Source organism: Macaca thibetana, chromosome 15 (genome assembly GCF_024542745.1).
Source record: "Macaca thibetana thibetana isolate TM-01 chromosome 15, ASM2454274v1, whole genome shotgun sequence".
Taxonomy (NCBI): domain Eukaryota; kingdom Metazoa; phylum Chordata; class Mammalia; order Primates; family Cercopithecidae; genus Macaca; species Macaca thibetana.
In genome coordinates this window covers 8,255,179-8,267,960 of record NC_065592.1, presented here as the reverse complement: position 1 = coordinate 8,267,960, position 12,782 = coordinate 8,255,179, and the positions used below count along the sequence as shown (strand labels likewise).

Sequence of the window (12,782 nt, the reverse complement as noted above, 5' to 3'; positions counted from 1 at the left end):
TGCCACCCCTTGCCAAGGTCACACAAGGTCATGCAGACTCAAGGGGGTTTACCCAACTGGGCCTCCATCCTGATCTCTAGGGGCATAGTCCCGGCTCTGCTGTTTCCTGCAAAGGGACCTCAGGTGATCCCAGACAAATAAGCAGACCCGTCGAAACTTCCATTCCTCATTGGGAAAACGGGGTCACACCTCCCTGTGGGGTTTTTGTGAAGCTGAGGAGTGGCAAGCACTTCAATTTCCCCAACAGCCCCATTTCACAGATGAGAAAACTGAGGCTCAGAGAGGGGAAGCAATTTGCCCAAGGACACACAGTGCCCTGTGGGGCCGGATTTGAACCCAGGCGGTCTGGTCTGGCTTCAGCACCTGTGGCCCTGAGCTCCTGGTGGTACTGTGATGGGTTGCCTGTATATCCAGGTTTGAGCTTCCAGCATCCGCCCCACGGCCACAGCTGCCATCACAGCGGGTGTGGGGGGAGGTCCAGGCAACCAGCCTGGATCAGACCAAGGACACCTTCCCTCTCCACCCCCATGCCGAATCCTGAACCCCTTTCTGCCCCATACCCTTTGCCAAAACTTTATCTCAGAAAATTGCTTTCTTTGAGTCCAGGCCCTCTGGGTAACCGGCATCTCCCACTGTTGCCTTCTCTCTCTCTCTCTCTTTTTTGAGACAGTCTCGCTCTGTCACCCAGGCTGGAGTGCAATGGAGCGATCTTGGCTCACTGCAAGCTCTGCCTCCTGGATTCAAGCGATTCTCCTGCCTCAGCCTCTCGAGTAGCTGGGACTATAGGCACATGCCACCATGCCCGGCTAATGTTTTTTATTTTTAGTAGAGACGGGCTTTCACCGTGTTAGCCAGGATGGTCTCGATCTCCTGACCTTGTGATCTGCCTGCCTCGGCCTCCCAAAGTGCTGGGATTACAGGCGTGAGCCACCACGCCCAGCCTGCCTCTTCTCTTGTTATCCGGGGCCTGCTTGCAGACAGGTCTCTTCCTCCATCTCTGATTTGGGCTTGTGGGAGGAGAGGGCTGACCAGCATGGGGGTGGAGGCGTCTAACCTGCCCAGGAACCTGGCTGCCAGGTTCTGAGCCACAGACCTAAGGTCAGACCCTTGCCTTGCCACTTCCTGATCTCTTTGTGCCTCAGTTTCCACATTTGGAGCCAGGGCAGAGTCGCGCCATCCTCCCTCCATGCTGTCATAAGAGCCGCTGAGCCAAAGCACAGAGGCCCGCCTTGGGCGCAGATTCGGGCTTGCGGCAGGCTCTTGGTATTTGGCAGCTGTTGCGAGCTTGCTTTGAGTGGTTTTTGAAAAGCGGCTTCCTCAAGTCTGGTCAGGCACAAACAATTCAGAGACACCTCTTTGGGCTTCCTTCCCACTTCCCTGGGAATAGATTCCAGTTCCTTTACTCATCTGAACTCCACCTGACACCCCTTTCCTGTCTGTTCATGTGTTCATTCATTCATTCATTCATTCATTCATTTCACAAGTCAGTATCAAGCACATTTGAGGGCCCTACCCCATACCCTGTGCCAAAACTTTCTCTTGGAAAATTGCATTCTTTGATGCCAGGCCTGGCTTTTCCAGGTGTCTGGCATCCCCAGGGATCCAGTAGCTTCTGTGCCTTTATGAGCGAGTCCCCACAAGAAGTCTGTGTGGGGCAGGCGCTGATACTATGATGCCCACTTTACAGATGAGGCGCCCGAGGCAGGGAGTGCAGGAGGAGCCGTCCCGTGCTCACACAGGCGGGGAGCAAGGGTGGCTTTGGTGGTGGTTTGATGTTCTTGTTCGGTGACTTTAGAGAGAACATTGATTTGGTTCCAACTTGAAACGATTCTGTGCTTTTCAGAAAAACCATTTTTGTTTGTTTCACGGCTCAGTAAAGAATGGGTACGTGGGCTTGGTTCCAGGCTCAGCCGCTCTCTGTGGCCTCTTTCAGCTTTTGCTTCACGTCTCTGTTCATGTCTTGCCAGGGAAAGAGCCCGGGCTGACCACGGAGAGGGAATGTAGGGGAGGGTGGTCCACCGTTCTGCTGAGAGCTGCCCGTTTTCAGCCCCGCCCCGCCCCCCCCCCCCCCCCACATACAGGCGGGGCAGCTGAGTGCCTGGGGAAGCCGGGGCCTTCCCTGACATCCTGTCCCCAGGGATTGAGAGATGGGAAAGAGTAAGTCTTAGATATTGGCCTGGAAGCAAGGGCTGTGGGAGAAGCGAACCCTTGAATGCCACAGGGCGTTCCTGGGGGCTCTCCCAGCAGTGGCAGTGGCAGGCAGCACGTGGGCACTGGGAAGGGGTGGGGCCAGTGTCCCCTGCTGGGGTGGTGGGTGCAGAGCCCCTGGCTGGGACTGCTCACCAAGGGAGCATTTTTTCATCCAGAGCAGGCCGGTGCCCAGGGACATGGCCCTTGGGGAAGGGAGGGCTGGAGGGGAGGCCCCCCAGTGAATGTGTGCCCATCTCCTGGGACACCTTCCCTGAGCTAAAAGCCTGCTTTTCTCTTTTCTCTTGCAGTTACCGAGAAGGAGGTCCAGCAGTGGTGAGTAGCTGCTTTTTCTCAAACCGTGGAGGGGCTGGGGGTGTGGGCTTTGTGCTGATGGGGACATCAGTCCAGCTGCCCAGGACAGGGGCACTTGGAGGGGCCCCTGAGCATGGGATCTGGACAGCCTTTGTTCAGTGGCCCTTGTCCTTGCGGGACTGACGTGGTTTCAGTGGAACTGGGTTGGGGGTGGCGCTGGGGTGTTTGTTGGTGGTGGTCCTTACTTTGAGTTGCGTCTTTAGGGACCACCAAGGCCTGAAGGATTGATTCCAGGCCCTGCTCACCAAAGAGAAGGGTTTGGATAGGAAAGTCCTTCTGTGACCTTGAGAGGTCCTTTCCCCTCGCTGGGGCTCCATCGCCCCTTCTATGAAATGATCGATTCGATTGGATCAGGGATGGCAAATGGGTTTGCTCTTGGATGCCAGCTCTCATCAGTCGTAGCTGCCTGGAGGGCCGTGATAAGGATTCCGAGGCCGTACGTCATGGAGCAAATGGAAAAGTGGCAGTGAGGGATCAGTGGGGCCTGTAATGGATGAGTGGTGCCTGGGCTGGGCCTGGGGGAGGAGGGCGGCGTAGTCTGTTGTTGTGGAATGTGGAGCTGACAGGAGGCTCACCCTGTAAGGTGGCTGAGCTGCAGGGGCGGCACGTAGGGACATGAGGCGGTGAGCCTGGAGACCTTCCAGTCAAGGCTGGCAGGGCCAGGCACCCCCAGGAGCCTCCAGGGCCACTCCCTACACCTCCCTGCCTCAAGTCCAAGCTGCAGATGGGGCAGAGCTATGCTGGCTCGCCTGGCTCTGCTGAGCCCTCGATGGGAGGTGCCCCATCCTGCGGCTGAGTTTCCGCTCTCACTTTCCACTTCTACACTTCCCTGGGTGAGTGTCCCAGAAATGCCCTCCTTCTAGGTCTTCACCCCTGTGGCTCTGCTTCCTGGAATGCCTGCCTTCCTTGCTGGGCCATCTGAACTCTGCCCTTCCCAAGGCTCAGCCCAAGTCACCTCCTCCATGAAGCCTCCCTAGATTCCCCATCCGTACATGTTCTCCCTGCCTTCACACACGCTAGCCAAAGGGATCTTTGTTGAACAAAAACCTGACCATGCCAGGCGTCAGCTAAACCCCCCCGGACCTTGGGGTGAAGTCCTCATCCTTGATATAGTTATGTGCTTACGAGGCCTGGTTCAGTCTGGCCCTGCTGACCCCTGCAGTCTGGCGTCATCTGCCCTTTGACCTTTGGCCTTTACCCTCTGGCCAGCCTGAACTGCTGTTTGTTCCTTGAACTCACCTTTGTCTCGGGGGCTTCCTGATGTTTGCCCAGGCTGCTCCCCCTGCCTGCTGGGCTGTTATCTCCTCGCCCCTCCCCCTCCCCCACTGAAACCCGCTCCCCCCATCTGGGTTCCCCTGCCCTGTGCCTCCCTGGGACAGCCAATGACGGATGAAATGCAGCAGGTAAGCATTTCGTCCCTCTCTGTGTCCCACCGGGGCTCTGAGGGCTCGCTGGCTTGGCCTTGTTCATGGCCGTGTCCCTAGGGCCTGGCCACGGTGGGTGCTCGGCCCCCAACAGGCTCGCCCTTGGTGCTTCAAATCCATGTTTTTTTTTTTTTTTTTTTTTTTTTTTTTTTTTTTTTGAGACAGAGCCTCCCTCTGTCACCCAGGCTGGAGTACAGTGGCATGATCTCAGCTCACTGCAACCTCTGCCTCCTGGAGTCAAGTGATTCTCTTGTCTCGGCCTCCCGAGTAGCTGGGATTACAGGTGTGCTCTACCACGCCCCGCTAATTTTTGTATTTTTAGTAGAGCTGGGGTTTCACCATGTTGGCTAGGCTGGTCTTGAGCTCCTGACCTCAGTGATCCACCCGCCTCAGCCTCCCAAAGTGGTGGGATTAAACAGGAGTGAGCCACTGCACCCGGCCTGCCATTGACTTCTGGGAGCAGTACTGGGGATTGACAGAGCTCATCACTCCATGTGGCAGATGAGGAAACTGAGGCTCAGAGAAAGTCCATTTGGGAGGTGGCAGGGTTGGGATGAACCATAGGCATCTAGACTCCAGAAACTGAACTCTTGCCTCCAGGGTAAATATGTGTGTGTATATATACATACACACACACACACGCACATATATATATATATATTTTTTTTTTCCCTTGAGACAGAGTCTCTCTGCTCTGTTGCTCAGGCTGGAGTGCAGTGGTGCCATCTCAGCTCAGTTACAGCGATTCTCCTGCCTCAGCCTCTCAAGTAGCTGGAACTACAGGTGCCCACCTGCTACCTGGCTAATTTTTCTCTGTTTTGTAGATACGGGGTTTCACCATGTTGGCCAGGCTGGTCTCGAACTCCTGGGCTCAAGCCTTGGCCTCCCAAAATGCTGGCATTACAGGCGTGAGCCACTGTGCCCAGCCTCCAGTGTGAATATCTGGATGAGGGATGAGTGAGTGGGTAACAAGGAGTCTTCTGGGGACCATGAGAAAACTCAGCATCTCCCAAGGAGGGCGAGGGCAGGGGAGGGCAGTGGTTAGAGTTGCTGGTTGGCCGATAAGGGACAGACGTGAGCAGCTGTCCGCCCCCCCTCCCATTGCCCTGGCCCCAGTTGTGGCAGCTCATAACCAAGGCACCTCCCCAGGGGTCTCAGGGGCCTGGGGGCTGAGGAGGGGACACCAGGAGCTGTCTGCTTGGGCCTCTTCCAGGCAGGGAAGAGGACGAGATTTGTCTTTGAGAGATGGGGATGCTTCCCAAGCACCGCTGGGAGCCAGGCAGGCTCTCAGATACAGCCTCGTTCATTTCATTCTCACAATGACCCAGAGGAGACGACTCCATCGTGGCCCCTCGGCGTATCATAGATGAAGACACGGAGACCTGCCTGAGATTCCCCGGCGTCCTCCCCTGCCCACACCTGGGCCTTCTCCTGGAGCCGCAGGCGGCAGAGTGGCTGAGATCTTGGGCTCCAGAACCGGGCAGGCTGAACTTGAATCCTTTTTTTTTTAATTAAAAAAATTTTTTTTTCTTTAATTTTTTTTGAGACAGAGTATTGCCCTGTTGCTCAGGCTGGCGTGCAGTGGTGTCATCTCAGCTCACTGCAACCTCTGCCTCCCGGATTCAAGCGAATCTCCTGCCTTAGCCTCTCAAGTATCTGGGATTACAGGTGCCCAGCCTGGCTAATATTTTTGTATTTTTAAAGGGGAGATGGGGTTTCACCCTGTTGGACCGGCTGGTCTTGAACTCCTGACCTCAAGTGATCTGCCCTCCTCGGCCTCCCAAAGTGCTGGGATTACATATATTTAAATTATTATTAATATTATTCTTTCAGAGACAGGGTGTTGCCCTGTCGCCCAGGCTGGAGTGTGGTGGTGCTGTCAAAGCTCACTGCAGCCTTGACCTCCTGGGCTCAAGAGATCCTCCTAACTCAGCCTCCTGATTAACTGGGACTACAGGCACTTACCACCATGGCTGGCTAATTATTAAAAAAAAAATTTTGTAGAGCTGGGGGCCTCACTATATTGCCCAAGCTTATCTTGAGTTTCTGGCCTCAAGCAATCCTCCTGACTCAGCCTCCCGAGTAGCTGAGACCGCAGGTGCGAGCCACTGCAACCGGCTGTGGGCTTGACTCCTGCCTTGCCCACTTCCTGGCTGAGTGACCTTGGACAAATGACTAGACTTCTTAGGACCTCAGTTTCCCCATCTGGAAAAGGAGGGTGATCATAGTAAAGCTTTCTAGGAGTAGTGTGAAGAATAAATATGCTAATTCATAGAAGACGTTTGGAACAGAGCCTAGGAAACATTCTCTCTGCTGGTGTCAGTAATGGTAGTAATCATGGTCCTGAGATCATCAGTGAAACCCACTGAGCCCTGAGATTGAGGACTTTCTCCGCATTAGGTGGATGAGGAAACTGAGGTCCAGGGCGGTGAGTGACTTTTGTTTACTCATCAAGCATCAATAGAGTGTGCTCCCTGTGCCACACACTGTCCCACACCCTGGGGACATACCACGAACTGGATAAAACCCCAGGCCCCGATATACACATGAGTATAGAGCAGGGTCACTGTGGGCTGAGAAATGTCCTGTGGGGAATTGAAGATTTGAGCACGGCGGGGTAGGGGCCTCGTTAGGAGGGAGAGGTCAGGTGAGGCTGCTCTGGGATTCTGACATTTGAGCTGCAACCTAGACAATAAGGACTCGGTGGTGGAACCTGGGTCATATCCACCCAGGCATAGAAAACAGCGAGGACAAGGGCTGGGAGGGGGACATGAGCCTGGCGAATTAGAGGACCAGCAGGGAGCCAAGGAGGCTGGCCTGAGGGGGCAGTGTGGAGGCTCTCACAGCAAAACAGGGACCCTCAGCTGTGTGAGGCCCAGTCCTCACTGTGGGGGCACTTCCCCTAAAGAGCTCACAAAGAAAAAAGCAACCTGCTTTAGGGATGCACCTGCAGTCCCAGCTATGCAGGAGGCCGAGGTAGGAGGATGGCTTGAGCCCAGGAGGTCGAGGCTGCAGTGAGCTATGATTGCCCCACTGCAGGCAATAGAGTGAGACCTCGTCTCTTAAAAACAAAACAAAACAGTTGGGCGCAGTGGCTCACGCCTGTAATCCCAGCACTTTGGGAGGCCGAGGTGGGCGGATCACGAGGTCAGGAGATCGAGACCATCCTGGCTAATACGGTGAAACCCCATCTCTACTAAAAATACAAAAAATTAGCCGGGCGTGGTGGTGAGCACCTGTGGTCCCAGCTACTCAGGAGGCTGAGGCAGGAGAACGGCGTGAACCCAGGAGGAGGAGCTTGCAGTGAGCTGGGATCGCGCCACTGCACTCCAGCCTGGGTGAGAGCGAGACTCTGTCTCAAAAAACAAACAAACAAACAAACAAAAAGCCTGGGCACGGTGGCCCACACGTTTAATCCCAACACTTTGGGAGGCCAAGGCAGGAGGATCATTTGAGCCCAGGAGTTTGAGACCAGCCTGGGCATATAAGGTGGCCTTGTCTCTACAAAAAAAAAAAAAAAAAAAAAAAAAAAGCTGTACATGGTGGCGCATGCCTATGGTCCCAGCTACTTGGCTGAGGTGGGAAGATCGCTTGGGCCCCAGAGATCAAGGCTGCAGTGAGCTCTGATTGTGCTACTATACTCCAGCTTGGGTGAGAGAGTGAGACCCTGTCCTAAAAAAGAAAAAAAAAAAAAAAGAAAATAGGTGGTATTTTCTCTGCCTTCTGGCAGAGAAAATTTCTGTGTGTCTCGAGTAAATATCCTATGGTTCATTTTGGCAGTACCTTCAAGGCTAGGAAATGGTTGAACCAATGCTTTTCTCTGGCTCTCCTAAGTCAGCCCACCACCCACCTCACTGTTGTATTCCAGAATGGTCCCATCCCCATCCCCTTGGGGCGATGCTAGACCGGGGATGGTTAGACAGTGACACTCTGCCCTCCTGTGCCCATGGCAGACATCAGTAATGGATCACAGAGTATGTTGCTCTGTGCTCTGGGAGCCAGCGGAACTGCTGTTACCGCACAAAATAAACCAATTTGCTATTCTTCGATTGTCCTAAACCTTACTGGTGAACCCGGGACCGAAGCATGAGCCTGCCTACTCGCAGGCTAGATCCACTGGGCCCACTGTCCCCTCTGTCCTTTGCACAGAAGGCAAATGAGGTGACCACCTGCATCCTAAACACCCTGGCCCATTTTCAGAGGGCCCTTTTTCAGCATGGCCTCCCGCTGGCACCATTCTTGTTCTTGTTTTCTTTCTTTTTTTTTTGAGATGGAGTCTCATTCAGTTGCCCAGGCTGGAGTGCAGTGGCATGATCTCGGCTCACTGCAATCTCTGCCTCCTGGGTTCAAGTTATTCTCTTGCCTCAGCCTCCCGAGTAGTTGGGATTATAGGCCCCCACCACCATGCCCAGCTAATTTTTGTATTTTTAATAGAGATAGGGGTTTCACCATGTTGGCCAGGCTGGTCTTGAACTCCTGACCTCAGGTGATCTACCCGCCTCAGCCTCCCAAAGTGCTGGGATTACAGGTGTGAGCCACCACGCCCGGCCCCATTCTTGTTCTGAACAACTCTCAGGACACCCGACAGCCAGAGACTCTCTACCCATGCCTGCCTCTCTTTTGGGAAAACTCGGGATTCCTGAGCCCAGGCTTTCAGGGCAACAAGCAGTGCAGGGCCCAGCCATCTGGGGTGGGAGCGGCAGCAGGAGGGAGGGACATTTAGGGAGCAGTGGGCCACAGTGGACATGGTTTTCCTCTCCCACCTGAGAAGCGCTGGGGCAGCTTCAGCCGGGGAAGCGGCTTCGATGGCCTCCTGTCTCTCTTCCTTCATCACTTGTGTGTGGCTCCCTTTTTCTCTGCACACGTTACTAGCCCTCTTGTTCCCTTGCCTCATGTCCAACTCCTTAGCCTGGCCAGCCTGCCTCCCCTAGACAGCAGATCCTGAATCTGATCCCAGCCCCTGGCCACACGGGTCTGAGCCCCTGGTCTGCAGTGGTGCCATGGCCTTGGCCTCGCGGGGCTGCTGCCTGCCTATGGTGGCTCTGCTGTTCTTGGCCCCGTACAGCCTCTGCTAGAGCTTTGGAAACTGGGACCGCCCCTTTGTGACTTCCCACTGCACTTGGAATAAAGCCCCAGCATGTTGCGTGGCCCACAAGGCTCCCTGAGGTCTCTGACCTCAACTTTTCCCCTGGGTCGCCGTGCACTGACCACACTTGCTGTCCCTCACCTGTGCCAAGCTCATCCCGCCTCAGAGCCTCTGTCCCTACCGTTTCTTTTGCTAAGGAGACTGGCCTCCAGTCTCAGCATGGCTCATTCTGTCTTGATAGTCATACCTTCACCCCTAGTCAGCTGCTCAGAGAGGAGGTCCCTGTCTTTCCTGTACGATCTAGGGTCATCTGGGTTTGTGCTGACATATAGCAGCTGCCATACAGGGTCTTTTTTTTTTTTTTTTTTTTTTTTGAGACGGAGTCTCTCTCTGTCGCCCAGGCTGGACTGCAGTGGCCGGATCTCAGCTCACTGCAAGCTCCGCCTCCTGGGTTCACGCCATTCTCCTGCCTCAGCCTCCCGAGTAGCTGGGACTACAGGCGCCGCCACCTCGCCCGGCTAGTTTTTTTGTGTGTGTTATTTTTAGTAGACACGGGGTTTCACCGTGTTAGCCAGGATGGTCTCGATCTCCTGACCTCGTGATCCGCCCGTCTCGGCCTCCCAAAGTGCTGGGATTACAGGCTTGAGCCACCGTGCCCGGCCCCATACAGAGCCTTAAGTGATTCTGTGATTTGTCCTGGGCTGCGAAGTCAGTAGAAGCAGAGCCTGGACTAGAACTCGGGGTCCAGTGCCAGTCGGCTCACAAGTCCCCCAGGAGAGCACAGGCCAGGGCACAGCAATAGGAGGCCCGGGCCAGGCCAACTGGGCACGCTTACCCTGCACCAGGCTCTGCAGTGGGCGTCCCACGGTGCCAGCTCCTCGGTGCCTCCCAGCTCTGAGCTGCTGGTGCCGTTGTCTGTATTTGGCAGAGGGAGGAAGCTGGAGGCTTTGAGAGGTAGAGCCAGCATTGGTGTCCACAGCCAGCTTCCGGGTCTGCAGTCAGCCCGGTATCCCCTGCTTCCCCATCCCTTGTTCTTTATCTTAGTTCCGGCTCACTTGAGCCCAATTCACCATGGTGGGACATCAGGAACCACAATGAGGGCTGCTTAAGAAATGGCAGGTCCCAGGCCTCTAAAGGTGACTGTGAGCTCTGTAATCACCTGGAAAGTGATGAGGACGTTATCCTGAGTGGAGAGAGCAGGGTACACACCATCATCGGGCACCAGTCCGTGATGGAAAAAATGTAGGCAGAGAAGAAAGATGGGATGGACGCAGGCTGAGGCTGGTCGTGGGTGTGTGAGGTAGGGGGGCGGGTGTCCTCTGGTGGATTATGTGTCCTATTTTCCAAATTTTCTGCAACTTTTTTTTTTTTTTTTTTTTTTGAGACAGAGTCTCACTTGGTTGCCCAGGCTGGAGTGCAGTGGTGCAATCTCGGCTCACTGCAACCTCCGCCTCCTGGGTTCAAACGGTTCTCCTACCTCAGCCTCCCGAGTAGCTGGGATTACAGGCGCCCACCACCACGCCTGGCTAATTTTTGTATTTTTAGTAGAGACAGGGTTTCACCATGTTGGCCAGGCTGGTCTCGAACTTCTGACATCAGGAAATCTGCCCACCTCAGCCTCCCAAAGTGCTGGGATTACGGGCGTGAGCCACCGTGCCTGGCTCTGCAATGGCTTTTATTACTTTTATAATAACCAAATATCCTAGCAATATGATAGCAAAAGTAGTGGGTGGAAGCCAGAGGAATGGTGTACTCACATCAACAGGGCAAGCTGTTGATTCTGGGCTGCCCCAGGCAGTGTGGGCGTGGAGACAGACTCTCAGCAACACACTGGGGGCTTTCCTGCGGGCAGGCACTGTGCTGATGGAACGGGGCCGTGTGGAAATCCGAGGAGCAGCCCCATTTTACAGATGAAGAGACTGAGGCTCTGAAGGGTGGAGACCCTTGCCCAGGTCACACAGCTCTGTGTGTGTGTGTGGAGTCTCGGTCCAGCTCGCTCTGCCTCCGTGGTCCCGAATACTGGGGCTTAGACCTGCCGGCTTCTTGCTTTCTTGCTCTGGGAAACCCATAAAACCGGAGGCTACTGGGGGGAAGGGAAAGGAAGAGGAACCATCTCCTGGCTGTTTGGGACCCTCCTCCAGGTCTCGAGGGAGTGCGGGGAGGGGCATGCCCCTGGAGGGAGTTGTTTGAAGAGATAATGGGAGAATAATTTGCCGAGCCTGCCGCTGCGCCCGTCCCTGCTGCGCCTGGCTGATTGCAGCTTGGAGTTATGCTTTATGATTTATCTGTCTAGCAATCTCTGTCCCACCTTTTGCACTGCAGAGAGCAGCTGCCGCAGTATCATCAGCATGGCAGGAGATGCAGGGCTGGCCTCCCAGCAGGATCCCAGAGGACACGAACCTGCAGGAGCTGAGAGTGGCGAATTCAGGGGAAGTCCTAGAGGACCAGGGCTTTTGGGAGACTGAGGTCTGGCAGTGGGGCGGGGGGCTTGCTCAGGCCCTCAGAGAACTAGAAGCCAAACTGGAGTTGGACCCGTGTGTTCTGGGAGCATTCAATCATTCATTCATTTGTTCACTGATCCATTCAGGACATCTTTACTGAGCACCTACTTTATGCCAGGCCAGTGCTGGTTGCTGGGGGGCATCAGGGACGGAGGGGAGCGAGGTGCTTGGAGTCTCCTGGTGGACGAGGGCAGTCACCCAGCCTGGCGCTGTGGTGGGGAAGAGAAGGTGGGAGGTGTGGGAGGAGCCCCAGTGCTGGAGTGGGAACTGTTTTGCACGTGGCAGTCAGCTTTCAGGATTTTTATGAAATGACAGATTTCTTTTCTTCCCTTCCCCCTTCCCTTTTAAAGAAGTGTAAGAACGCCGTTGTTGAATCTAGGATTTTCTTTTCTCATCTCTACCCTGTCTTGAAGAGCTGGTTCCCAAACACAGTCAACCGTATCAGAAACCTCGGCTTCCTGTGGCTGGGGATCGCAGGCCCCGTTCTTCACAGCCTGGGCCTGCCTCTGAGGCCTGGCGCCATGGCTCTTCTCTAATCCCCAAAGGGGGTCTCTGAACCCCAAAGAGTTAAGACCTTGTTCATGAACAAGGTTGTGTGAGGTGTGACCTCTGCATACGCATCTCGGACTGAGTTACTGGGTGGGGAGGGGCAATGAGGTATCTTGGTACTTCTCTGCCCATGTACTAGGAGATTGGGTATTAGAAACGACTTCCTGGCCGGGCGTGGTGGCTCATGCCTGTAATCCCAGCACTTTGGGAGGTCGAGGAGGCCAGATCATGAGGTCAGGAATTCAAGACCAGCCTGGCCAACATGATGAAACCCCGTCTCTCCTGAAAATACAAAACTTAGCTGGGCGTGGTGGTGGCGGGTGTCTGTAGTCCCAGCTACTCGGGCGGCTGAGGCAGGAGAATTGCTTGAACCAGGGAGGTGGAAGTTGCAGTGAGTCAAGATTGCACCCCTGCACTCCAGCCTAGGCGACAGAGTGAGACTCAGTCTTGGAAAACGGAAGGACTTCCCATGGGGCCAGAGTGGGGCACTCGGGAGGGTATGGTGGAACCTTCCTCTTGGGACAGCTGGTGGGACGAGGTAACAGGAGTTGGGCTGTCCTCGGCCGCTGGCTCTGGTGTTGCGGAAGATCATAGATCAGGGCTTGGGGCATGGCCAGTGCTCAGGACATCCTGTGGTGTTAACAGTCTCAGCTTATTGGT

The 12,782-nt window shown here is 55.0% G+C and overlaps 2 protein-coding genes across 2 annotated transcripts in view; one reads left to right on the top strand and one right to left on the bottom strand.

The window, feature by feature from the left end:
* Nucleotides 1–12,782, bottom strand: part of C15H9orf78 (chromosome 15 C9orf78 homolog) — a 583,691-nt gene that overhangs the window by 381,460 nt on the left and 189,449 nt on the right. The gene's annotated exons all lie outside the window — the stretch shown is intronic.
* Nucleotides 1–12,782, top strand: part of NCS1 (neuronal calcium sensor 1) — a 65,497-nt gene that overhangs the window by 26,619 nt on the left and 26,096 nt on the right. Inside the window, exon 2 of the mRNA XM_050760367.1 lies at nt 2,499–2,523. Within this exon, the coding sequence (XP_050616324.1) occupies nt 2,499–2,523 (25 nt within the window). The remainder of the gene's footprint in view (nt 1–2,498; nt 2,524–12,782) is intronic.